The sequence below is a fragment of the Polypterus senegalus genome, chromosome 2, assembly GCF_016835505.1.
Source record: "Polypterus senegalus isolate Bchr_013 chromosome 2, ASM1683550v1, whole genome shotgun sequence".
Taxonomy (NCBI): Eukaryota; Metazoa; Chordata; class Cladistia; order Polypteriformes; family Polypteridae; genus Polypterus; species Polypterus senegalus.
Window position 1 is genome coordinate 97,829,659 of NC_053155.1, and position 26,323 is coordinate 97,855,981.

Below are 26,323 nucleotides of genomic sequence, written 5' to 3' on the forward strand. Positions count from 1 at the left end.
CGCCCGTCTTTGCTTTGTTGTGTTGCTTTCTTAATTATCAGAAGCTGTTAGAGCACATAAGAAGGCCAACCCTATTCAGTTAATTCATCGCATGTTTGTTTACACGTGGAGCTTCTAGGTGTGTCTTCCCTCTGTCACCATCATAAGGACCAGTACTGTGTGAGTGGGTAACCCATGAGGACAAAGACCACAGAGAAGACATGTGGAATTAGATAACTGATTTCAGCAGCAGTAGTAATGGGAGAAAAATTAAGAAAAAGAGTCAGGAGCTAAGAATCAAATGATAAATCCAGTACATTTTTAATCCACTTAAGAAAGTCCATGTCTGGTTCTAGAGGGTCAGAGTGGCTGAATGTTTTTCATCTAACCAGTTTCTTACATTAATTTCAGTCCTTGGCAATAACTGATTTTAAATTACATGACTTACTATCTTAGAAAATTAGTAGTAACGCAATTTTACTTCCCTTCGATATTCAGAATATGTGTTATTGGCATGGGTTTTAATTTAAACAGGTTTTCCAGTTTATATTTGTTTTGAGTTATTTTAGTTGTTGTACTTATTCAAGTTTACTTTTTTTCCCTTACCAAACACCCAGTTAATCTTGGTTATCTTGGTGAAGCTTTTACTTGCCTGTGTTCATCCAAGTCATTTTCTAATTCTCTCTAATCAAAAAAGAGGATGTTTATTTGCAGGAAAAGGTAAAATATGCATTGGTAGCAATTTCTGGCACAGGAGAATTGTAACATGAACAAGGAGCTGGTGTTTAACTGAAAGGTACATTCCATCCATCCATCATCCAACCCGTTATATCCTAACTACAGGGTCACGGGTCTGCTGGAACCAGTCCCAGCCAACAAAGGGGGCAAGGCAGGAAACAAACGCAGAGCACACACACACACACCAAGCACACACTAGGGACAATTTAGAACCGCCAATGCACCTAACCGGCATGTCTTTGGACTGTGAGAGGAAACCCACACAGACACGGGGAGAACATGCAAACTCCACACAGGGAGGACCCGAGAAGCGAACCCAGGTCTCCTAACTGTGAGACAGCAGCGCTACCCACTGTGCCACCATGCCACCAAGGCACATTCCATTAGCCAAACTAATTATTTTCTAATAAGGATACTGATTGAAGTGAAACCCTGCAGCCTCTGTGACTCTGCAAGACCAAGGCTGGCCATCTTAAAGTATGCAGCACACAAATAGGATGTCAGGAACACACGGCTGGCAAACACGGGTCCAGAATTATAGTGGTGAAAAATCAAAGGTGAAACTAATTCAAACAGTTAGGCATCAAAAAGCCAGAGCATAACCAGAAACATGCAAAAAGCCAGAGCATAACCAGAAACATGCAAGGGCTAAAAGTACATGAGGAGAAATCGGTCTTACTTGTTTTTTGTCATTTTTTAAATTTAACCTTATTATAGCATAACAATCGAATGCAGACTGATACGTGGAATTAAAAATAATCAAATCATATATACAATCAAAGTGACATACAAAAAGAAGTAAGGACCATTAACCGCAATCAACACCTGAAAACCCTCCTTTGCTGAGTGTGAAAAGCCAAACAGCCTATTATATTGTCAGTGAGTCAATTTCTAAACCGCTTTTTCCTGGACAGGTTTACAGGGGGTGCTTGAGCCTACCCCAAATACCAAAGGGCACAAGGCAGGAACAAACCCTGAAAAGGGCTCAAATTCATCGCAGGGCTAACACACACACACAGACACGTATACCAGGGCCAATTTAGGAGTATTAATCCACCTAATTTGCTTGCTTTTTGGACTGATGGAGGAAACCCACACAGACATGGGCAGAACATGCAAACTCCATGTGGGAAGAATTCAGGATGCAAACCTTGGTCTCTTTAATGCAGGGAAGCAACGCTACCACTGCGCCACTCTGCCATCCCTATTATTTTGTAGTTGCTCACATTAATAATGATGATGACGATAATGGTGATTATTATAATAATAATAATAATAAAACAGAAGATAAACCTAAATGAGCCCAGTAGACTTGTTTTAGAAAATGCTAGTAAATTCTCACCAAATTCAGAAAAAAAATAACACCTCAGTACATAGTAAAAAAAAAAATAAGTTCGATTTACAGTTAAAAAGTGGTAGCTGTGGTTGCCAGAATTTTACTGTAAATAATAAGGTGACAATGTTTTTAGGTCTACAGTATACTTTATAATGAAAATAACTTTTATATTGACAGCACATTACAACTGAAGTGAACTTTGAACCATAACCTGAAATCCAGGCACTATTTTAAATATATCAATCATTAAACCAGTTTGCATTAGATAAATAACAACAACCAATAGCAAACATGTTATATCATTAAGAAAGTTATGGCACGTTGTCTGGTGGAGAAGTAAGGTTTGCTTTTGTGAAGTATGGTGTCCTGCAGGTGTGCCAGCTTATTGAATACAATCCACCGTAAATCAGCTTCCATAACCTCAAAAAAGTTTTTTTTCCCTATTGTGTAAAATTATGCGGTTCACCAGGAACAATATGGTAAAAGGAAGTGTTTCCTTATGCAAATATCATAACTGAATGCAAAAATATGACATTAGTGCCAAGAAAAAAAAAAACAACAGAAAATGTTTACATTTTGAAAACTTGTGACCCTGTAGTTAGGATATAGCAGGTTGGATAATGGATGGATGCATCATACTCTATAAGACAAACACACAAACTTATTTTACCTCGGGGGCACATTAATTAAAAGTTATATTGAAGAAACAGCTACATAAAGAAAATACATTTGATCATTTTGAATAAAATTAATGTAATGTTTAAATTTAAAGAATATATATTTTTGGTAACCATGTGACAGTGTGTTAGTGCAAACCACACACAGTCAACAAACACCAGCTTTTCTTTAAAAAGCCTGGAGCAGTAAAATGGAAGGTGCAATACAATTTCCTTTCTGATGGCATTATCTCATTTTTTGGTGCCGTGCTTACCATTTTTCACAGAAAACAAATATATTTGTTATGGGTTAACAACGTAAAAATATTATATCTGTATGTTTCATTTCAGAGCTTCAGTGTTACTAAAACAGTGCCTTACCATTTTACATTTCTCAATTGTTTACCTTCTCTATTTAACAGTTTTACATTGTAAAATTAACAAGACATTTTTTTTCAGTGTAACTATAATGTATCAGCAAATGGTATCTAGTCTATCTTGAAGGGAGAAAAATATTGATTTTCCAGAATTTGGCTGTAAAAAATAATGAAATGTATTGTTTAAAATATACAGGTAATTTTCAATAGAACATAACATAACTTTCCTTTTTTCAGAAAAGGTATTTTACTTTTACCATTCACAGTATCTTTACCATTAAATTTACAGACATTTTTTTACAGTGTAGAGTCACATGCAAAAAATGATGATTTTGTCCAGTTTTAAGTAATGCTAATCAGGGTGCCCGGCACTGTCTGAGATGGAAATAAAGAAATTCCCCAGGGGATAAATTTTGGCCACAAATCACAATTTTACTGACTAAGCCCATCATGTGGAACTTTGCATACCTGTGTTATGTCCAAAAAATGCTTCCTAGGTGCACCTGTCTAATAAAGACCCAACGTGGGAACAAAATGAAGTTTCCAAAGCTGAACATTTTCAGAATTGATTAGGAAACACTTTCTTTCCCCATCGAATTATGGAGAGAGCATTACGAATCTTCCATTTAAGAAAAATCAGTACGCACACTAACAATACAATACAGGAGATCACTGTGAGTTTATCACTAGACTAGCTGTGCTACCCATCTAAGATGGACTGAAATCTAAGTAATCAGCGTAGACCTCAGTGTTAACATTTGCAGTTGACTGTGCAGTACACCATGCAATGCATATGTCTCTGTTATATGCCTTTTGATATGGGATTTGTAAAAGCATCATCAATATTTTTGATGTGACATCTATTGCAATGACAAATGCAATGCATTTAATTACTAAAATGTTTGGGATGCGTCATCTTTTGGAATGACAGAAACATAAAAACTGGATGGACACACAGACAGATACACAAACACTTATCCTTTATTAAGGTGGATAAGCTATTCCCATCTGATATTACTCCGGACACTGCCAGAAATCTGAAGGATTTGAAATAGCTAATAATACAATCTCATATTAGAGAATATCTTCCTCAAAATGGTCTTAATTTAGGGCAGTCCCTAAACGTATGATTTAATAAGGATTGCCCTCCTGTAAAACACAGTCCCCTTATCATTTTACTGAGTGATTATTAAGGTTGCAAGGCTTTAAAACAATAAGGCAGGAACTAGGGCAGGTTGCACATGGAGGACCACCTAGTTAACGGTTGGATGATCATTACGGTATTAACCTAACATTTCTGATCTTTTACTGCCAGTGATGTCAGCCCAAACACGTTAGATGACACCACTGCCTGTATAATACAGAAAGTGAAACATGAAGCTGATGCCATGATTTCTGACAATTAATCAGTTTATCATGTTATTTATTGCGATTTACTTTATAATTTTTATATGAATGTGTACAGTTCCTTTTGACTTTGATTCTCAGATCTGGTATTTTATTCTACTTTGCTTTGTTGTGGCTGACCCTGCTTGCTTCAATTTCTGTTTCAAAAAGTACTCCATGGCATAATTGTGTGTATGTGACCATGTGCAAAAATCCACAAAACGGTTTGGTATGGAAGGTCAATCCATCCATTTTCCAACCCGCTGAATCCAAACACGGGGGTCTGCTGGAGCCAATCCCAGCCAACACAGGGCACAAGGCAGGAACCAATCCTGGGCAGGGTGCCAACCCACCACAGGACACACACACTAGGGCCAATTTAGAATCGCCAATCCACCTAACCTGCATGTCTTTGGACTGTGGGAGGAAACCGGAGCGCCTGGAGGAAACCCACGCGGAGAACATGCAAACTCCACGCAGGGAGGACCCGGGAAGCGAACCCGGGTCTCCTAACTGCGAGGCAGCAGCGCTACCACTGCGCCACCGTGCCGCCCCGAAGGTCAATCCGATGTTTAGAAATATTCCTATTGGTGAAAACTTTAAGGTTTTTGTATGATCAAACTTCCAGTCTTTAGACATCAAGTATTGAACTGAAAAGAAGAATTTGACCCTGGAGATAATAAAACACTGCGATATCATTTACGTATTTGGCTGACACCTTTATCCAGGGCAATGTACAACATGTGATTGCCTTTCTTTTGCTTTTCCTACTGAGCAGATGAAGTGACTTGCTCATGGTCACACACCACATATCCGCACACTCATAACTAGGGGGTTTGCAGTCCAAAGCATTAAACACTATGCTATACAACCAAAGCAAGGTTAAAAATGCAAAGAGTATACAGAATTTAAAGATATTAGAACTGCTTTAAGTACAATATTATCATATTATTACTAAGAAGTGTAATATGTAACATAGCATGCAGACAAGGCCAAGTGAGCAGTGAGGGAAAAAAAGGTGCCATTGTGAGATCAACTGCAACTTTGAAGTGCCTACTTTGCACAGGGAGTTATGTGAAGCAATTAATAAAGTAGCATCAAATTAATTATACACCTTGTTTGGAGTGTTTAACACAGTTGTATTTTTTTTTTTTTTTGCCAATATGTGGTTCAAGTTTATGTGGTCATATTAGACATGTTTGAAAGTGAGGTCTAAGTGAAGAACATGCCTCTTTTCACATACAGTATTCACCACATTCCACCATCCAGTAAACATCATGCTTATTGCAAACATGAGGAAAGATGCTTTTCATCAACAGAAAGGTCAAAGGTTGTGGAAAGGGGAGCATGTATTGAGTGACATCTTTAGTTTAAAGAACAACAACAACAGAGCTAAAATTATTCACCATCATTCATTAGCCTCTCACACTTGGCGTATCAGTTATGGTCTACTTGGAGGAGACCCAAGAAAAGTGAAGGGGTGTTGTATTTCTGTGATGGCCTTAGAGCTGCAGACTGATACTCAGGATAGAGAAATCTGTGAGCTGTGTGAGAAATGTTACCACTATAACCCTGATCAGGTCAAATTAGTGCAACTGTCTTCTTTGGGTACCCCTTTACATTTAACTTTAGAATATATTGAGTCACGTGTAATTGTTTGAATTTATCCCTGGTGAGAATTGTACTGTGGAAACACATCAAAAAGATACATACTGTTTCGATACTCGGTGATGGTCAAGATGGGGACATAGTATATTTGTCAGTGTTATTGTTGTGTTTTAAATCATATAGCCTGTAACCTCTACTTTTCCCAGTGTACATACTACATTACATCCATCCATCTTGCAAACCCACTTACCCAGGGCAGGGTTGTGGGGCAGCTGAAGTCTATCCCAGTAAGCATTGTGTGTAGGCAGGAACAATCCCTGGGCAGGATGCCTGTCCATGCTGCATTGCATTTCTTTCAAATAATAAATTATCAGTTGCTTGTGAAATTCACTCTGTGGAAATTTGATGATATTTTCAGAGTTTATATAAGTACAGTATGTTGGTGCTGCGGTGGGCTGGTGCCCTGCCCGGGGTTTTTTTCCTGCCTTGTGCCCTGTGTTGGCTGGGATTGGCTCCAGCAGACCCCCATGACCCTGTAGTTAGGATATAGCGGGTTGGATAATGGATGGATGGGTGTTGGTGTAATATGCCATACTGTTTAATACTTTGTTGCTGTAAATTATTAAATTACCGTAAGCTTTATTATAGACAAATATTATTTTGTTTAAGTGGCTGGTAAAATAAGACAATTCTTACAGGTGGAACAAAAGTATCGTGCTTAATAATGATAAAGGAATAATAGTAAATATTTGGAGATAAAAATGTTTCTTTTGTGTGGCTTTGTGTTTTTCAACAAGTTTACAAGACATCTACTTAATTTCCACTTAATGTTTATGTAGTTATTCTCAGCATACCATCTTTATTTACTATCAGTCATCAACTGCAGTATGTAAATTGAACTGTTTTGATTTTCACAAAAAAATCAAAATTTACCTTAAAATAGAAGATTTGTTAGAAACACAAGATATTTGAACCCAAGTTGCATTATACTGCTCTAAAATTAAGAAAGTACCAAAAAGAAGAAGCATTTTCTTCAATTGTTTAAATTGAGAAAGTCCTTAACTGTTCTGAAAATAGTTGGCAGAGAAAGAAACCATTAAATATGTGTAACTGCTTGTTCATTCACCTCTGTGAAAATGAATATTTACATCTGAACTTACCTGAACTGAATTATTCAATATCTGTTTCATTCCTGTACAATCTGCACTTACAATACCTTAAGAAAGTATTCAGAACATTTGAGAATTTTCAGATGTTGCTAGATTACAAATGAGGCCTGCTGTTCTTGTTCAAAACTGTGTTTTTATTGCAAATTCACAAGCTGAAAAACCAAAGTTTTGAAAACAAAATCAGACCTGTGTAGTTTTCAGTGTATATCTTAAAACAACTTCTTTATCTTCTTTTCCCCCTTCTCTGTGGGGTCGATGTGCTTGATCAACCTTCTCCATACAGTACATCTCAATCCTGCACCTCCTTACCAAGCAAACCGTTTTCCTTCAGATCTTCTTTTACTTTTATAATCCAGCTCCACTTTAGCCAGCCTGGCTTTCTTTTCCCCTGTACTTCCATTCCCATCACTCTCTGTCTCTCCACATCACATGTCCATACCACTTCAAGTTACTTTCTTATACTTTCTTCGCTATTTGTCCCACTTTTGTTGTACCAATGATTGTCTCATTTCGCATTCTGTCCACACATCCATCTTAACATTCTAATTTCAGCCACGTCTAACTTCTTCTCCTGTGCTCTCTTTACAGCCCATGTCTCTGCTCCAGACATCATTGCTCGTCTTAACACTGTCTTAAAACCCTTACCTTTAACATTTAACATGTTTCGCCTACACTGCACTCTTTGAGCTATCTCTGTATCTAATTTTCCATCTTGAAGCTACTTCATATATTCTGTTCCATCCATGCTGAACTCTACGAGTTATCTCTGCATCTAGTTTTCTCTCTTGGGTTACCACTGATCCTGGATTTTTAAATGTGTCCACTCATTTCAATAGCTCTCCCTGCAGGCTAACCTCTCAATCCTGATTAACATTAAACATCATGTATTCAGTCTTCTTCCCATTTATCTTCAACCTTCTATCTCCTAAAGCCCTTCTTCATTCTTCAAGCTTCCTCTTCACTTACTCTTTTCTGTTGCTACACAACAAAAAGCCTGCACCAGGAGGATTGGTCCTTTATCTCATTACTCAGCGCATCCATAACCAGATTGAAGAGGTAAGGACTTAACGATCCCTGGTGCAGACCTACTCTAACTGGGATCTTGTCTGTTACCCCAACACTTTAATCCGAGTTCTCACTCCCTCATAGTTATGTTGGACATCAGTCAGTCAGTCATTTTCCAACTCGCTATATCCTAACACAGGGTCACGGGGGTCTGCTGGTGCCAGTCCCAGCCAGCACAGGGTGCAAGGCAGGAACAAATCCCTGGGCAGGGAGCCAGCCCACCACTGTATCTTGGACATTCGTCACATATTTCTTTTCTGCCTCATGCACTTCCAGATCTCTTGACTTGGCACTCTATCATAGGCCTTGCCCAAATCAGTGAGCACCATATGCAAATCTTTCTGTTTTTCTCAATGCTTCTCTATGAGTTGTCTACATGCAAAAACTGTTCCTCTGCATAAAAACAAACAGCTCTTCCACTATGGTGGTCTCTTCCCTAAGCCTTCTCCCTATAACCCTTTCCCAAATTTTCAGGTCTTCTTAGTTTACACAGAGACCCCTGCAGAACCTGTAATTCCTAGGGGTTTTTTATTCACCTCAATAAGACAGTGTTTCTACCCAGAGGTGGCACTGGTTTTTACTACCTCCTTAAAACACCTCCATAGGTGAGAATGACTTAGCAGGCATCCTGCCTGGGTAAAGGTATCCCAACTGGGGTGTATATGGTCATATTCATCCACATGCCCTTGCACATCCTTTAATTTTGTTTTCTGTTTAACAGTTTCTCTTTTATCTGTTGCATTCACAAACCTTTTGTAGCAAGTCACCTTTTTTCATGATGTTATGAAGCTGCATTTGGCTTCTACTTGACTTACGTGATTTCTGTATGCAATTGGCTTTGCTCTGTTTTATGAATCAATGATCTGTCTATCAGATACGATATGTGCAGTATTCTTTTCGTTTTTGAAATCTTTGGATTTCATTAGTTCTTTTGGGTTTGCTGTCCCCCTCCCTGACATAATCCAAATGCTATCTAGCAGACATTACACCTCATATTTGCAGTTTCCCGACAACTACAGTTACCAAATAGTCGTCTGAAGAACGAGGTGCATTTAAACAGGTTCAGAACGTACAGCTTTGGTGTCTTTGTTTTTGACATTTTTTTTTCTTTTCTGTGCATTCTTATTATTTTAACTGTGCTTGTCTTCATATTTTTGCCAGAAATTTGTTTGTTTTTCTTATATTTTTGAGTATGTGTTCACCTGTGCCTTTTTGTTTTTCATCTGGCATGTTGCCTTGCTGTTAGTATTAGCGATATGAATCCTTTATTTTAAAATATGACTAGCCATTTCAGTTGTATCCGATTCATCTGAAATCTCCATCCTCACAAGTTACTTTCCTATACCAATAGGTGGGAGTCAAAGAGAAAGTAAACGTGCATCTTGGGATGGGTCAAGGGCCAAGGATGCAGCATCTTAAATTCATCTTATCCTGCTTTGCGTTGCATAGCAAATCAATAGTCGATACAACAGAATATTGCCTTAGTGGATCTCCTTTACAGTTCTGAATAATTCTTTTTCTCCACATGTGGCTAATCTTCTGTTAGAATATTTTATAAAATGTAGCCATCAACATAACGCAATATCATATGTAAAACAGGACTCAAACAATAATAAAGAGTTGGGGCTTCACCTTGGTGAGCCCATATAACTGGAAGACTTAAAGCAACAAAAAAAAAACACAACAATTGCAGAAACATCTTTGCAGAAGCAATTTCATCACAGAACTGCCTCAAGATGGCAGATTTCCGGGTTATGAGGTCGAGAGGCAGGAAATGGAGGACCAAGGCAGACAGACACAGAAGTTTCATCAAAGTTGAAATGGCTATCAATCTTCCGTTCTGCAGAGGGAGGAGAAGAGAAGGCATTAGTATAAAGTGCCAACCCCTGGTCCAGTGGGTAATTACCATCAGCAGAGCCCTTAAGCTGTCTCCCAAACAATGGCACATGGTATAATCATTTCAAAGATTATGCTGGAGTGTTTTTGGACAAGTCTCTGTCTTTAGGTAACACAACCAAAGCCAACATAAACCTCAGGAAAAAAAACAAAACTTTTTAATGACCATGATTTGCCATTATTCACTCCCTGCTGTCTGATCTTGTACTTGTCAGCCTCACAGGCTGGCACAACTTTTTCAGAATTATCTTGTTGACTTGAGATATCATAATTTGCCATAATAATTGGACAGTAATCTGGGAAGTCTCTGAGATTACCATTCTTTTTCTTTCTACCAGTCTCATTATTACATTGTCTTTCCCTTTAAATAGCACACAGATATTTGACTAAACCATTTTATATGACTCTGAATCACTAAATTTACATTTTCATTGGCAGATTGTCCTATAATATAATATATTTAACACACAGAATTCATTTAAATATCAGTTTTCTGCCTTTGCTTTTTATTACAGGATTGAAGGGAGCCAGATGCAATGCTGGCAGGAGAAACCATGTCTGAATTTGAAATTGATTCGCTGCAAGGCACACTGACTGACTACTAAACATCAATACTCACTCATATGGGAAAAGTTTAGAGACACCACTTTAACCTTACACATATGTCTATGAGATGCTAGCAGGAACTAAGGTCCCCAAACAAAATCCACACAAAACAAGAGAACATTGAAACTGCAGACAGTAAATGACTAAACCAGGAATCAAGCCCAGGTCTCTGACACTGGAATAAATATGAGTACATTTCTAGATCTTTTCCTACATTTAGGGTAGATGTGTTTAGTGTTGCTGCTTCAAGAATCCAGAGTTCTAGGTTCAAATCTAGGGGATAGTCACGGCCTACAGAGTTTGACGGTTTTTCCTGCATCTGTTTTTTTCTTTGTGCACCCCCGGTTTTCCTCCCACATTCTAAGCATGTGTGAGTAAGGTTAACTGACAGCAGTAAGCCTTGCCCTGTCTGGTGAACACAGGAGTGGGGCCTGTGATGGTCTGAGACCTAAGACTGTCAGGATAGGCTCTGGCTTCCCATAATCTGAATTAGATCAATCAGCTTTGAGAATGTTTTATCTGGTTTGTTACATCTACTGTGGGAGGAGAACTGGCATCCTACCTAGGGAGGGGCAGGGTTTATTATGAGAACCCACTCAGAACATCCACAAGGGGAGATGCAGTCCAGAAGTGCAGCCCTGTCTGGGTCTTTTGGGAACCAAACTGCCCTGGTTTTCACACAACCTGGAAATGCTTTGGATGACCTGGACAGGAGACCAGAAGCAGTTCCTGGGTCTGGTTTACAAGGAAGCCCGCTACCTTACTTGAATCGAGTCAGAGTCGGGAGGCAGCAGGCAACACTCAGAGGAGGAGAGAAGGAGGAAGAATTACTGGTTTATTGTTCATTTATTGTATAATTGTGGCACATTGCTGAAAGAGGTCTGTAAAATATGCTTGGTGGAATAAATATTCTTTATTTTATTCATATATTGTGGGTGGTGTTACTCTGTCTGTGGCTTGGGGTTCTCTGTCGCCCCCTTGTGGTCACTCAATTTAAGAGTAACCTTTTCTTCACATGGGATTAAGATGTCTCCTAAAGTGTTGGATTTCTTGCTTTTTGCAGTTTATCATAGCATATAAACATATCTTTGCCATAAGAAAAATATAAATCATGTTTTGCTCCTGGAAAAGTGCTATATCATCGGGATTTCTATCCTGCAGCTTATTTAAATTTTAATTAAACCACTACCTTGTTAAGAGTGGGCACATTGCTTAATTTCAGAAGGTGCTTTTTTTATTATGACATCAACTGCTGAATTTTTAAGGCATAAAGTATTTGATCAGCAACATTGCCCTTGATTGTCTTGTAACAAGTGCTGTTATCATACTGAATGTGACTGTTGTGTCATAAAACTGATTGAGTATTTTTTTGGTTTCAGCATCACTTATACTGTAGCTCTAAACGAATGTCCTTTTATTTGATAAAGATGTCTGTCGTAGGTTATATATTAGCTAACGCACAAGTACTGGCAAGATCATCCTCTTTTTTGTCTGCAGCCCTTTTCTAGCTTTGTGTCATCTGTTGATTTTGCAGTTTTACACTTTTCTCCAACCATTTATTAGTAATTATAGGTCAGAGCCAAAAAGAGCTTTGCTGTTGAGGCTTCTGTTAATGCCAAGAAAAAGTTGCGCCGATAATTATCAACTCTGCACATGGAGAAAGAGTATAAAGCCTTGGAACATTGCCCAGCACACCTTTGAAGCCGACGGACGGATGGGAGATACCGTCATCCGATCCTGAAAATCCTTCCAGCGCAGCATCAAAAATGGCATACTGTATACATCGAGCTCCCACTTTGGTAAAAAAGTCTTGTCATTGGGTTCCTCATCTGTTATGACACGTAAATCGTCATTAAAGAAAACTAAGTTATTTCTCCTGTATGATTTCTTACCGCCGTATCACTAAGGGAGGGGTATCGCCTTTTATTATTATATCTGTACTTAAGACGCCGCAATTAAAAAAGAACTTATTCTAACCAGGGAGCTAGCGACCCCTGCTGGAAAACAGAAGGATGAATGCAGCCAAATACCAAGTGGTCCTTGAATACAACCTGCTCCACAGTGCACATGACTTGAGACTGGGACGACAGTTTAGCTTTCAGTATGACAACAACATGAAGCATACAGGCAAGACAACACTGGAGTGACTTTAGGACAAGTGTCTGTTTTTGAGTGGCTCAGCCAAAGCCAGCTTAAACCTCATTGAATCTCTGTGGAGAGATCTGAAGATGGCAGTTTACAGACATGTTCCATGTAACATAAAGGAGCTTAAGAGAATGTGCCAGGAAAATCAGGATAAATTTACCAAATTCAGGTGTGCAAAGCTTTGGACAGACTTACCCAAGTTGTAATCGCTGCCAGAGGGGCTTCTACTAAGTACTGAATTAAGGGTCTGAATATGTACATGAGTGAGAGATTTCAGCTTTTGATTTTTTTACTAGTGAAAGTGAAAACATGTTTTTCCTTTGATGGGTTAATGGGTGTAAATTGAAGTGCTAAAACAGCAAATGTATCCATTTAAAATTAAATCTACAACACAATAAAGTGTGCAGAAAGTAAAGGGGTCTGAAAACTTTCTGAATCCATTGAATATACAATGTCTACCATAGTTGGTTCTGACTCTGTTAAAGGTGGATCATGCTATAACAGAAAGATAGGATCTAAGTAATACTTCTGTAATACAGGTTATCATGACATTGCTGTGGAGAGCTTCTTACTTATTCTTACACTGAAGAGCTTGAAGCTGTCATCTTTTACATGCCTGGTTGTTTTTACTTGGATATTGAATTGGTAGCTGTGTTTTTGTCTATTATCTTATTATATTGTCTGATGATAGTGCATCCTGGGTAAGGCTAAATGAGTAACACTTCATTGGCATCCTCGGTGCAGGACCCCATTTTCAGCTGTATGCACCTGAGTATAAATGGGCTTTTAGCCTGCAAAAGAAAAACACTGGTTTTAAGATTATTGATCATTCGTGTAATTGTAGAGAGAGCGGGAGGTTGGGAGCATGCACTGATAGTGCATTGCCATACCCACCACACCACCTGGAGTGCAGCGGGTGACACCTCAGCGCCACACTGGAACAGTGTGAGGTTTTTTACAGTGACTGGAGTGTCTGCCACCAACCCCCAAGTTTTCCCTGTAAATTGGGATGCAGATTAACATCATACCCCGGACAAAGCAATTGCAGATTAAGGGCCTAACAGAGTAGAGTCTCTACTGGTGTTTATAGGATTTGAATCAGCAACCTTTTGATTGCTGGTGCAGCCTCAGAGCATCCACTCTGCCCATGTAATTGTAGCATCCTATAAAATAAGATCACTATGAACCCCCACCAAATTAATCTAGGGATGCCCGAAATATTAACACCAATCAAAGCTGCTAATTTTTTAGTGACACAATTTGGAGACTATTTAAAATAATCTTCAAACCAGCAATATGGGCTAAAAAACACAAACAAAATACATGAAAATTAGACCACCCGTAGTGAATAACAATGTAAGTCAATAAAGAAAGAACAAATAATTGAATCCTTTCTTAGGTGAAATCTAATCTTAAAACCTGTTGCAAACTGCTACTCCAAGACCCCAAATAACAAAATGCAGAAAAAAAAAGGTTTCAATTTCTATCCAATCCTTGCATACAACTTTCTAGTGATCCACAGCAAGAGTACACAGTAACAAAAGAAAAATAATAACTAATTAAGTTAAGAGAACAATGACCAACAACCCTGACTCCCGAAAATATACAACCAACCAGAATCCTCTTTAAAAAACAAACCAGACCCAACTCACAATAATGGCTTGCCTACCTGCTCTCTATTGCTACCTACTACAGAAAATGACAACGCAGCACGAAGCTCCCAACAACATACTGAATCACACTCTGTGCTGCCCATTTAAGCAAACTACAAAAACATGCCACACTTTACTTTAATGGCGGCAGCTGAACTCCATCCTGCCCCAGATTACTCTGAAGCCAATTGCTGATCTCATTTAAAGAGCGCGGGCTACATAATCATAGTTAAATCTATGTGCCGCGAGAGAGACCTTTAAAGTTCTAGGGTGTTTGCTGTAAAATGGCGAGAAGGACAACAGAGAGAGGAGCATCACCCACACAATTGACAAGATAAAGACCACTCTAGACAGAATCAAATCTGAAACAGCTATGCACCCAGACTTAAAGTGACTCATTGTCATCATTACCTGTACTCTATTCTTACATGTTTCAATAACACTCTTTTCAAATATATTTCCTATTTTTGCTTTGTTAACTTAGTTTACCTTTATTGCACTAGTGACTTTATTTGGGCAAGATATAGTGTTATGAGCACCTGGTCTGGGTGGTTGCCATATTCCCACTGGGGTTAGCAGCTGAGAAAAGATGTTTTCAAAAGTAGCAGCATGGTGAGTGGGCACCTGCTTTGATGATTGGCACAGGCGTACTTTATCTCAGGTCTGAAGAGAAGCATTTGATCTGCTGATGCTGAGCTTAGTAACTCACTTTGCTTTGAGGCACCTGTCCATGTGCAGAAAAAGCTGTAGACGTGGGCACTCAAAAGTAGATACCTAACACTCATACATACGGCATAGCTAACAATAGCTATAGTGAAGGTGAACCAAAGTAATGAACAGAAGAAATTCCAGGATAATATATTCAAAGTATAGTATTAAGAGTACCTGATGAGGGTGATTACCATATACCCACAGGGGTTAGTAGCTGAGAAAAGACGTTTACTAAAGTCTAAATGGGCACATACAGTACTTTGGTAACTGGCACAGGTGTAGCTAACATCTGAAGACAACCAATTGGCCTGCTTCTGCAGAGCTGGTAAGCCCCTTTGCTTGAAGCAGCTGTCCACATGCAGATAAAGCTTGCAAGTATGTTAAAGTAGAGGGACATTTCCATGATAATACAGATGGACAGATTTTTATCTTGTCTACAGTGTTAGAAATCTTACGGATTTGCTATAGCACTTAAAAAACAGTTCTGGGGACATATGAATGGAAAAACAGTCAAAAAAGGATACGTTTTGCTTACAGAACTGCCTTAGTAGTATTTAAAGAATGGGCTGTAAAAAATACTGGGGGTTTATAGGCACCCCAGAAAGGAATTGTCAATTCCTATGTTAGATATATTATTCAATATGTTTAAGCATTTTACATTTCAGTGTGACCAGGCACCTAAAGGGCTGAATTAAACCCACACGGCCACACTTTAAAATGCCCACTCTGCAATAGTTGGTGACCCAGAGCAATTCACTTAATCTCTGTTTCCACCAGTTAACCATGTGCAACTGTCTGAAAAATGCTTCACTGTATATGCATATTAGAGTGCTTTGTGATGGCATTCCCCATGAAAAGTGCCACATAATGTGAATATTGATTGACTGCAAAATGCAGAGTCCGAAAAAAATTGGTAAAACGTCTCGTAGCTACAGTAGAATTGGTTAGTTCTTTGTGTGAAGTCCAGTTTGGTTGTATACAAAACACACATTTTTAAACCATAATCTGAACAGTATAATTTATTTTCAGCATTCGTAATTTTTTTTATATCTTTCAGAATACTGTATAATAATTTCACTTTCTGTACTATGTACACAATATATAAGTAACCCAAACATGCTTTTTTGAAGAAGCTGCTTAGTACGGATTATTATTAGAGCAAGCTTGGGAAATAAAACAATGTTTTAAAATAACTGCTTGATGCCCAGAGTCACTTTTTGATGTGTTTAATAATTTTAAGATTATGCTACTAAAATCATCTCAATGACATTTTGTATTTTATTCTTTTCATGTGTTTCTCACTATTATAGTCATCGCCGTGTTATTGTTCACAACAACACCCATTATCAATTACATGGCAGAGGCTATAATGTAACCTGCTATGACTATTTAGGGTGGTGACACATTGTAATGTGTATCCAAGTTTCAGATAAAAATTAAAAGGAGTGGTGACTTTAGAACTTTTGGATTCATTTTACTAGAGCTTCATTTTTGCTTCAGGTTTTGAGTTATTTTTTCATGTACAGTATATTTTGGTATTGATCTCTGCCTGTACTTAGACTATTATTATGGATCTCCAAGCTGGTATTCTGATAAACTGATACTGCAGTAATATTGCTGCTGTTTCCATTGAAGGATTCAGAACTTTGTAAGTTCTAATTACCATTAATCTTTAGTCAAATAAATCAAAGCGCTTACAGAAATTCCACAAAACATCTGGCTACTAAATAGAATTTGTACTTGGCCTAATGGCTTTATTAACTTGCTAAAGGAGGCAAACCCTTAATCTTTTTGTTTAGAAGCTTTTCTGTAAATTTCATTTTTCTTGAGATGAGTTAATTGGCCGAATCTATCAAGGAGCCTTGGATGTCAGAGGTGAGGTTTACAAATCAGAGACAAAGTATTTCACATCTTAAAAACAAACAGCTTGAATGAACCCTATATAGCTACATTCTGGACATTGTGAATTCATCCATCCATCATCCAACCCGCTACATCCTAACACAGAGTCACAGGGGTCTGCTGGAGCCAATCCCAGCCAACACAGGGTGCAAGGCAGGAAACAAACCCCGGACAGGACGCCAGCCCACCGCAGGGTGCACACACACACACACACCAAGCACACACTAGGGACAATTTAGAATCACCAATGCACTTAACCTGCATGTCTTTGGACTGTGGGAGGAAACCCACGCAGACACGGGAAGAACATGCAAACTCCACGCAGAGAGGACCCAGGAAGTGAACCCAGGTCTCCTAACTGCGAGGCAGCAGCGCTACCACTGTGCCACCATGCCGCCCTGTGGGAGTTTCCGTGCAGGTAAAACTTTGGCAAAGTCACTTTGATTGATCAAAAAGTTAATGTTGCCAGGGTCTACAACAATGTTACTGGCAGTCCATCCATTCATTATCAAAACCAGTTAGTTCAGTTCAGGGTCTGTGGAGGTTGTGACCTGTCCTAGCAACACTGGGCACAATTCAAGAACTGTCTCTTTTTTTAATATAAACTAGGGCAGTGGTGTTGTTGGGGGGATGGCTTTAGCCCAGTACCTGATCGCAGGTGTCCAGCTCCTGATCTTCAAGAGTTCTGCCTTCTGACTTTGATGGGTGGGGCGACTTGCGTGAAACTCCATGATGGACCACACACCACTCCCTCCACCCACTCTTCAATTGTGTGACAACCAAAGAGGTACTCCCCACCCCGCTTTTCCATCTAACATACATGTGGGTCTAGTAGCATTATTATTATCTAAGCCCAAAATAAGCAACCCAGCTGGGGTTGGTTTGACTCCAACTTGTGTTCCAACAGCAAATGGCAACGGATCTGCCCTCTTTATTCTGAGCCTCCCTCCTGGTGGCTCTCTCTCTATGGATTCAGTAACTGATCTGATGGCCTTCCTTTTTTCTACCCCAGTGATGCATGGGGCTTTGCACAATGAGTGCCTTGCAAATCCCTGACAACTAACCTCAATGGGCTCGCCTGAAAAGATAATCAAAGCAGAGTCGTCAGTGCAGTATCTTAGCTGTTTGTCTAAGTCTATTCTCATGTCTTTGTCAAACTGCTGTCATTCTCTTTGGCTAGAAGATGGGGGACACTCGATCCGTAGCTGATTCTGAGCTACTCTGCATGAAAAGGAGTTAGAGTTGCATGGAGGAACCAAGCTCTGTGGAGTCATTCCTGGTTGCCTCCTCCCACGTCTAAAATATTTTCCATAATAAATAATAATCAGACAATCTAAGTAACTGAGCTACAGACAGTCAGTAACATGAACTTAGTGTTGTAAACTGATAGGTAGCGAGAATGCTTACATATTGGAGTTCAGGTCTTAGGTTAAGCAGTATGGGGGTTAACAGTTTAGTGACACACAGGTAAAAAACTGTGATAGCATCTAATGTTACCATATCACTTGCTGGGTTGCAGGGCTGGGAATAGCTTGTTACTGGTGCTTATAGAATCTAAAAGAATGGCAGGGGTTCTTCAGGCACCTCTTGTCATACATGTCCTGCACAGGTGGAAGTGTGTTCCCAGTGGTAAACTGGACCATTTCAACAACCAGCTGCAGACCCTGACTGTCTGGCTTACCAGAATGTGATAAAGCTAGTCAGTATGCTCTTGACTGTGTGTCTGTCAACATTAGTGAGGATCCTGGGGAAAAGATTAATTTTCATCAACAAAATTGGAGGCATTGCTAAGCTTTTTCACAACACATGTGTTGTTGAGGGACAATGAGAGAGAGAGAGCTACTGTCTAAACTCACACTTTCCATTGCAACTCCATTAATGTCAATCATTTCCTGAGGAACTTGTTATCACTGGTTGGTATCATTGCACCATTCACTGAGAGATTCAACATCCTCTCTGTAGGTTGTCTTGTTATTGCTAATAGTCAGGCCCACCACTGCTATATCATCTATCATTGTTTCACCTGGAGACTCGGTTTGTGTCATGCTTGGCAAAACAATCATGTATATACAAGAAAAAAAATGCAATCACTCAACCCTGCAATTCTCTGGTTTTCAAACTTAGATTCTTAGATTTCCAAAAGACTGGCATCCAGACGTCTACCACTCATGAAGCCATGCATCCAATCACACTGGGTAGTTCTGAACCCAAATGCCCAGCACTCTGGAAAGGATGAACTCATATAAACACCTAAAGTGTTAATCTAACAGTGTTGATTTTACGGTTTAATCACCACAACTAGCTTCAGTGGGTTGATAATATGGAATTCCGTCCTAAAGGAGATAATCAGTATTGCTTTGTAAGTTATCCCTTTTGCAGAGGGTTGTTGAGCTTGGAATAGTGATGCATGGATGGTTGTTGAAATTGTATCCTCCTTTGCTTGCTTGGGAGGCAATATCATGCAAGTCCAGGATGATTAGCATACTAAACTTAATATGGACATTGACCAACCTTAAAATATTGTCAACATGTCAAGACTGGAAGCTGGCAATGATTCAGATATAATTATAGATATCGTGGGCACTGGAAAAATGGTGATTGTTCTGAAGCAGGTGATGACTGTAGCCAAAAACAAGGATACATTGCACATACTGTACCTGCCAGCTGATCAGCACATGTTCTGAATGTGTGTCCAGCAATGCAGTAGTCTAGACTTTATTCTTTTAAGTGTTCGCTATCATCAGAGATGTACACTTTTGTGGGAATCATAGGAACCTGGTAGAGCCGTGGTTCTGCTGGCTGAGTGTGTGGTACTTGATTCAAATGAGCACGCTTAGGCCATCTGGCAAGGTAACATCAGAGAGTATTGCACAGGTCACTTTATCTGAATGTCTTGCAGTATGTTTCTGGAGCATTAATGACACAATTCTCTTGTCTGTTTTTATTTCTATGGTAGTTGTCCCTTAAAGTGTTTTTTTAGATTGATCCACCTGCATATTTCTGCGTTTACCTGTTAACAGTGTAAAAAGGCGCTATATATGCGCCCAACTCGACACAGATTGGACACGGAGGGACACGTATAAAATAAATAAACTATTTTCTTCACCCGTGGGGCATGCCTTCCCCGTAATCCCCACAGGCACAACACAATGTGCCTTAGGGACAAACTGAACAGGTGACAGAGGACACCACAAAGTTGGTCAGCACAGGCCTTAAGAACTTGAGATCTCACTCCCTCTGGTTTCAGATATTTTCCTGTGTGTAGCCTCATTAGTCATCTTCTTACTTGGTCTTCAGTTATGGACAACCCATACTGATGGTCAGAGATGCACTTGTCACTGGCCATTCCAGTTGACATGGTAGGAGAAGTTAATGTAGTAGAACTTGCTAACTTTGAAGTTGGCCTTAATCAATTAGGTGAGATGTTCAAGTTCAAAGTTTATTGGAAACACGTTTTCCTGTACAATGAAATTCTTTCTTTGCTGTCCACACCAAATGCCAATGGTTAACAAACCAACGTGTGAACATAAATAATAAGTAGCAGATAGATAAGTAACAGTGGCAGCATAAAGTATAAAAACAGAATAGAAGTATAAAGTGTAATGTGCAGGTAGGTGTGTGATGGACAAGTCAAATACAGTTGTGCGAGGTAGATAGAATGAGATGAACTATGGTTATAAACTCCAGTCAGTTATTTAGGAGTCTAATGGCCTTGGGAAAGAAAGAGTTGAGGGAGACAGGGCTTTTTTCAGTGTTGACTAATTAAAAAGGATTATTTATTGTTATTGAGGACAAAACAGTATTTAATCTGTATAAGAAAAAAGTAATTCAGTGTATTACAGTGTTATCTACCTCAAATGGATCATACATGTAGGTCTCAGAATGTGTAACCCTCATTTGAAAGTACTGGAATTAATGCGTAGTTTTAATTTGGAACATTTGAATCACAGTTATTAGTTTAGATATGCCCTAACATTAAGGATGTTTGCTATCTGAGTTGACCCACTTGCTGCTGACAGGTCTTTTGTGGGGTCTCACTGTTTCTTGAAGCTGCTGTTATTAGCAGTTTGAAGGATACCCTTCAGTGTGAGTTTCTCACTCACTAGCTTTTAGCTATGCTACTGCCACTTCCACCACAGTCTAAACATTATCAATAATATCCATCCATTATCCAACCCGCTACTGTATATCCTAACTACAGAGTCACGGGGGTCTGCTGGAGCCAATCCCAGCCAACACAAGGCGCAAGGTAGGAAACAAACACCGGGCTGGGCACCAGCCCACCGCAGGACACACACACACACACACTAGGGCCAATTTAGAATCGCCAATCCACCTAACCTGCATGTCTTTGGACTGTGGGAGGAAACCCACGCAGACACGGGGAGAACATGAAAACTCCACGCAGGGAGGACCCGGGACGCGAACCCGGGTCTCCTAACTGCAAGGCAGCAGCGCTACCCACTGTGTCACCATGCTGCCCCAATAATATTCATATATACAGAAAAATTGAAATAATGGTAGTACATTTTAGTAGATTAGAGATGTCAGAGTGCCCGACAGTGTACATAAATATTTATACGTGCTGCGGTGTACATGAATATGTCTTAACGCTGCTCATCACAAAGCATTTGATGGAATGAACAGATGTCTCAAACATGTGTTTGGGTTAAAAGGCCAGTTTAAACTGGTTAAGCTATAAATTTTAGTTAACCTTTTATCTGGCCTTCTGACTGACAGTTTAGCTTTATGTGACTTCTTACTGCATTTAATAAGGAATGTATGGCAAAGGATAACATTATGCAAGTTTTAAACCTTTACATTCTCATTGCTATTTATTTATTTATTTATTTATTGCAGATCAATTACTCGCTCTTACTACAGAAATTCTGTTGGTGGGCTGCTGGTGTTTGACCTGACCAATCGGAGGTCTTTCGAGCATGTGAAGGACTGGCTAGATGAAGCGAAGATGCATGTCCAACCTTTTAAAATTGTTTTCCTTCTGGTGGGACACAAGTGTGACCTTCCTTCTCAGCGCCAGGTGACAAGAGAAGAAGCGGAAAAGCTTGCTTTGGCTTGTGGGATGAAGTACATCGAGACTTCAGCTAAAGGAGCTACCAACGTGGAGGAATCATTTACTGTGCTTACCAGAGACATCTATGAACGAGTCAAGAAAGGCGAGATTAATATTGAAGAAGACTGGGAAGGTGTGAAAAGCGGCTTCATCCCAAATGTTGTCCACTCATCTGAGGAGGCTGTGAAGCCTGGCAAACGATGTTTTTGCTAACTCCTGGAGGAAGTTGGAAGGTTGAACTGAAGTATTCATCTGGAATTCGTTGATGCATGTACTTCAGCAGTAAGCACCAGGCCATGCTGTGCCTGAACATAAGGTTTGGCGTGTTATTAAAAAGCTGCAGTCTTAATTGCCAAGCAGTTTAACTAATGGTTTGGTGGTATACAATATGTGCACTTTGTATAGTAGAACACAAAGCGCTTATTGAGTCTAGCAAGCAGTAACTTACGTACCAACTGCCCCTATCTTCCTGCCCTGTATTAAAATGCTTTAATGCCCATTTATACAATAGCAAGAATTGCTTGCTTATGCACAAGAAACTGCTTTCCCATCATTCCAGTCTTTACGTGATGTGCTTTCACGCTGACCAGCCATATGCAGTAATCTTTCAAAATCAATATACAAAGAACAAATATGTTGTAAGAATACATTTCACCTTTACCAATTCCATGAGGGTGGGCTTTAATTTGTTATTACCGTTGGGATGTTGTTTTTCCATGTGCCTTTCATACTTCATGCCAGAATCTTCTGATGTATATAGAATGTTAAAAATAACAATGGCAATGTTTAATCATGTGACAAAGTGCAAGTCAAACTTTGAGAATTAACACTGAATCCTGCATTATGTAGTGCAATATATTTATATACTGTACATTTAGAAGATGAACTCTGTTGAATATTCTCTGTTCTTGTATATAACTGAGTATACCTAAAAGTGCACCAACTATAGATGTCCAGGCATCTCATCCATTGAGAGGGTACCAGTCATGATGGTGATCTTGGCAAGCAGAAATAAAAGCAAATGGCATCGTGTGTGAAGATGTCTGTAAGCCTGGTGGAATCTTACGATGCTCAAAGCGTTGAGTTTAGCTCTTTAGACTGAATGGTGTAGTGAGCTTTAAAGGGGTACATCATAGGCTGGGTTTGTATTGCTGCATTGTACATTAAATCCTATAATAACTCTAATACGGCAAGGTATAACAATACCATTGAGGGTTTATATTGCACCATTATAAAGCTAACTCCCATAATAATTTTAATCTGGCAAGGTATGGCAATACTGTTAAAAAAATGCACTAAAACGCCATACACCATGGAGGAGTATTAAGTCACATGCTTCTTTATTGTACATTTCTTGGAAGAAAATCTGTCTAATTTCTCCCAAATGAATCTTTACCGGCAATGGTATTGACTCAACAGGGAAATAAGCTTACTAGAGATGCACAAAGATAGGTTAAAAATCTTCCCCTTCATACACGTAATCCTATGCGCTTCTCACAACCAGAGGACCGTTAAAGGAAGGAGGAAATTTTATGTGCTCTGCTGCATCTGTGAAAGAGGCACCAGGAGAGACATTCAGATTTCTTGTCATCTCTGACTTGCATGCTTAATGGTTTTATTTTCTTCCAGAGCAGCAGTGCTTGGGAGACTTAGATTTTTTTTTTATTTTGCAGTTCTGATTAAGAATAAACTAGTTGAGAACGCAGACGTTAGTTCTGATAATCAATATTTTTACATGTTATACATTAGCCTTCATTCCAAGTGCTTTGCTGTGCTGCAGCAGTGGAATCCACGCCTTTTCAAAGTGAAATTACTGTTCAAATGATTATTGTTTCCTGCCAAGTCCTGGTCTGACCGTACGTGATGCAGTGTTGAGATGGTGATTTAACCTGTAATGAATACATTTGGTAGATAGTTCCACAGAGAACAACCTCAGCCTATCTTACATATAACTCTCCAACGTCTTTGTTGCAGGCAGTATGGTGCGTTAGTTAAGGTTTTGTAATTCAAACCTGAAGGTTGTGTGTTTATATCATATGTGAACTGCTAGGTCGTGTGGTAGCACCCCAAACACAACCACCACAGCACAAATCCCGGGTTCAAATACAAGGCTTACTTATACAAAATACCTTATGAATGGCTTCTTTTAATAATGAATACCAGTAATATTCTCTTCTTCTGTCTTCTTCTATTCTCATCTTCTGTCTTGTCCTTCTCCTTCTGCTCTTCCATGATGAGCTTCATCCTCCTCCATCCAACTCTGACTTTCCTGGAGGAGGTCGAGTGGCTTGTTTTATCTTGAACCCAGAAGTATTTCTGGTGGAAGCATTTCCAGGTCAAGCTGAATCCCCACAAAGTTGGGATCATGGATCCTTGTAGCACCCATAGAACCCAACAAGGCTGCACCATGGGACTACAGTTCTAAGTATGTCTTGCGGATGTCCATACAGGTAGTGTCGCCCAGGGTTGCTGCCACCTAGTGTATCGGGAGAGCATATAGTCCTGGCCAGGACACCTGCCCATGTGTACCATCTATCGCACATGCTACTGACACACTGTGACCATGAGCAAGCCACCACACTTGCTTGTGCTCCAATTGGAGAAAAATAAATTAGAAAAGAAATATAACCAATTGTATGTCTCCAATGTTGTAAGTCACCTTGACAAACTATTTGTTTCCCTTCTTAACTAGAATTACATACCAGTAGCAAGAAATATTAACAGTGGCAGAGCATTTCTGTACTGTGTGTTATAGAAATAGAGTTATGAGAATCACAGGAGCCAATAAAGATGGAGATGGAGTGTAAAAACACTGTGAAGAACCCCTCAACTCCACACTTGTCATTCAGTTTTAATCCGGTGTCACAGAAACATCAGCTACTCAACTGATGAACACTGACAACTGAATGCCTTCCGTGGGGTTTACATGAAAGCTAGGGGTTAATGAAGCATGTCCACCTATTTCCACTGAGCCAAAAAGTACTCCTTCCTTTACTTCTGAACTACTACAGCCATGTCCTCTGCATTACATTCCAACTTTTTGTCATGTATCATCTCAGGTTTGGTTTTTCCAAGCCAATATTCACATGATGTAATATTCTGTATATTAATAATTATAGCATTTGCAGGTCCCTTCTATCGTGGCTACAGCAGTGGAGTTTGGAGTCTTCACTACTTGATTGACTTGTTTGATTCACTCCACAATTATTTTATTTTAAGAATGTTGGAATATTTAGACATTTTTTCAAGTCTTCTTTTCATCCCCGGGTTGATCTACTGATTTGTAAAATTTAGATATACAATACATTAAAATTTAGATAAAATCAAAAACTGAGGTCCTTCTGAATAAAAGTACAATCCCTGCGGATCTGCCATCCTTGAGTGTGGAATGCCAGGATTAAGCAGATTTAAAAGTCTGCTTATTTTCATTTACTTTATTGTTAATGTGTATATTTTATTTCATTATTACTTTAAAAAGAAGGAACTTATATGTGAGCTATGTGAAGTAAGGGCCGATGAGCCACTCTTCAGTGACATTGTTGATCTGCACCTCGGTGTGTACTGAGTACTCTAGAGAACTGGCTGTCCTTTCAAGGAAGAGGATTAGACAAATCTCTTAAGAAGTGTGTAAGAATATCGTTCTGAGAGTGAAAAAGTTAAAGACACACTGCACAGTTATTCAGAATTTTCAGAATTCAGTTTTAGAGGTCATTCGCATTGGGTGTGATGAGGATGGACAGGATTAGAAATGAGTACATTAGAGGGTCAGCTCAGGTTGTACTGTTGGGAGACAAAAGTCAGAGAGGCAAGATTGTGTTGGTTTGGACATGTGCAGAGGAGAGATGTTGAGTATATTGGGAGAAGGATACTAATGATAGAGCTGTCAGGGAACAGGAAAAGATGAAGGCCTAAGAGAAGGTTTGTGGAAGTGGTGAGAGAGGACATGCAGGTGATGGGTGTAACAGAGCAAGATGCAAAGAACAGGAAGATATGGAAGAAGATGACCTGCTGTGGTGATCCCTA

General features: G+C 39.4%; 1 protein-coding gene across 2 annotated transcripts in view; it reads left to right on the plus strand.

The window, feature by feature from the left end:
- The window catches only part of LOC120523173 (ras-related protein Rab-39A), a 47,794-nt gene extending 21,704 nt beyond the window's left edge, over nt 1–26,090 (plus strand). For both annotated transcript variants that reach the window (XM_039744214.1, XM_039744212.1), the window contains exon 2: nt 22,087–26,090. In XM_039744214.1, the coding sequence (XP_039600148.1) occupies nt 22,087–22,513 (427 nt within the window). In that variant the 3' untranslated portion in view covers nt 22,514–26,090. The remainder of the gene's footprint in view (nt 1–22,086) is intronic.
- Nucleotides 26,091–26,323: the final 233 nt, after the last annotated feature.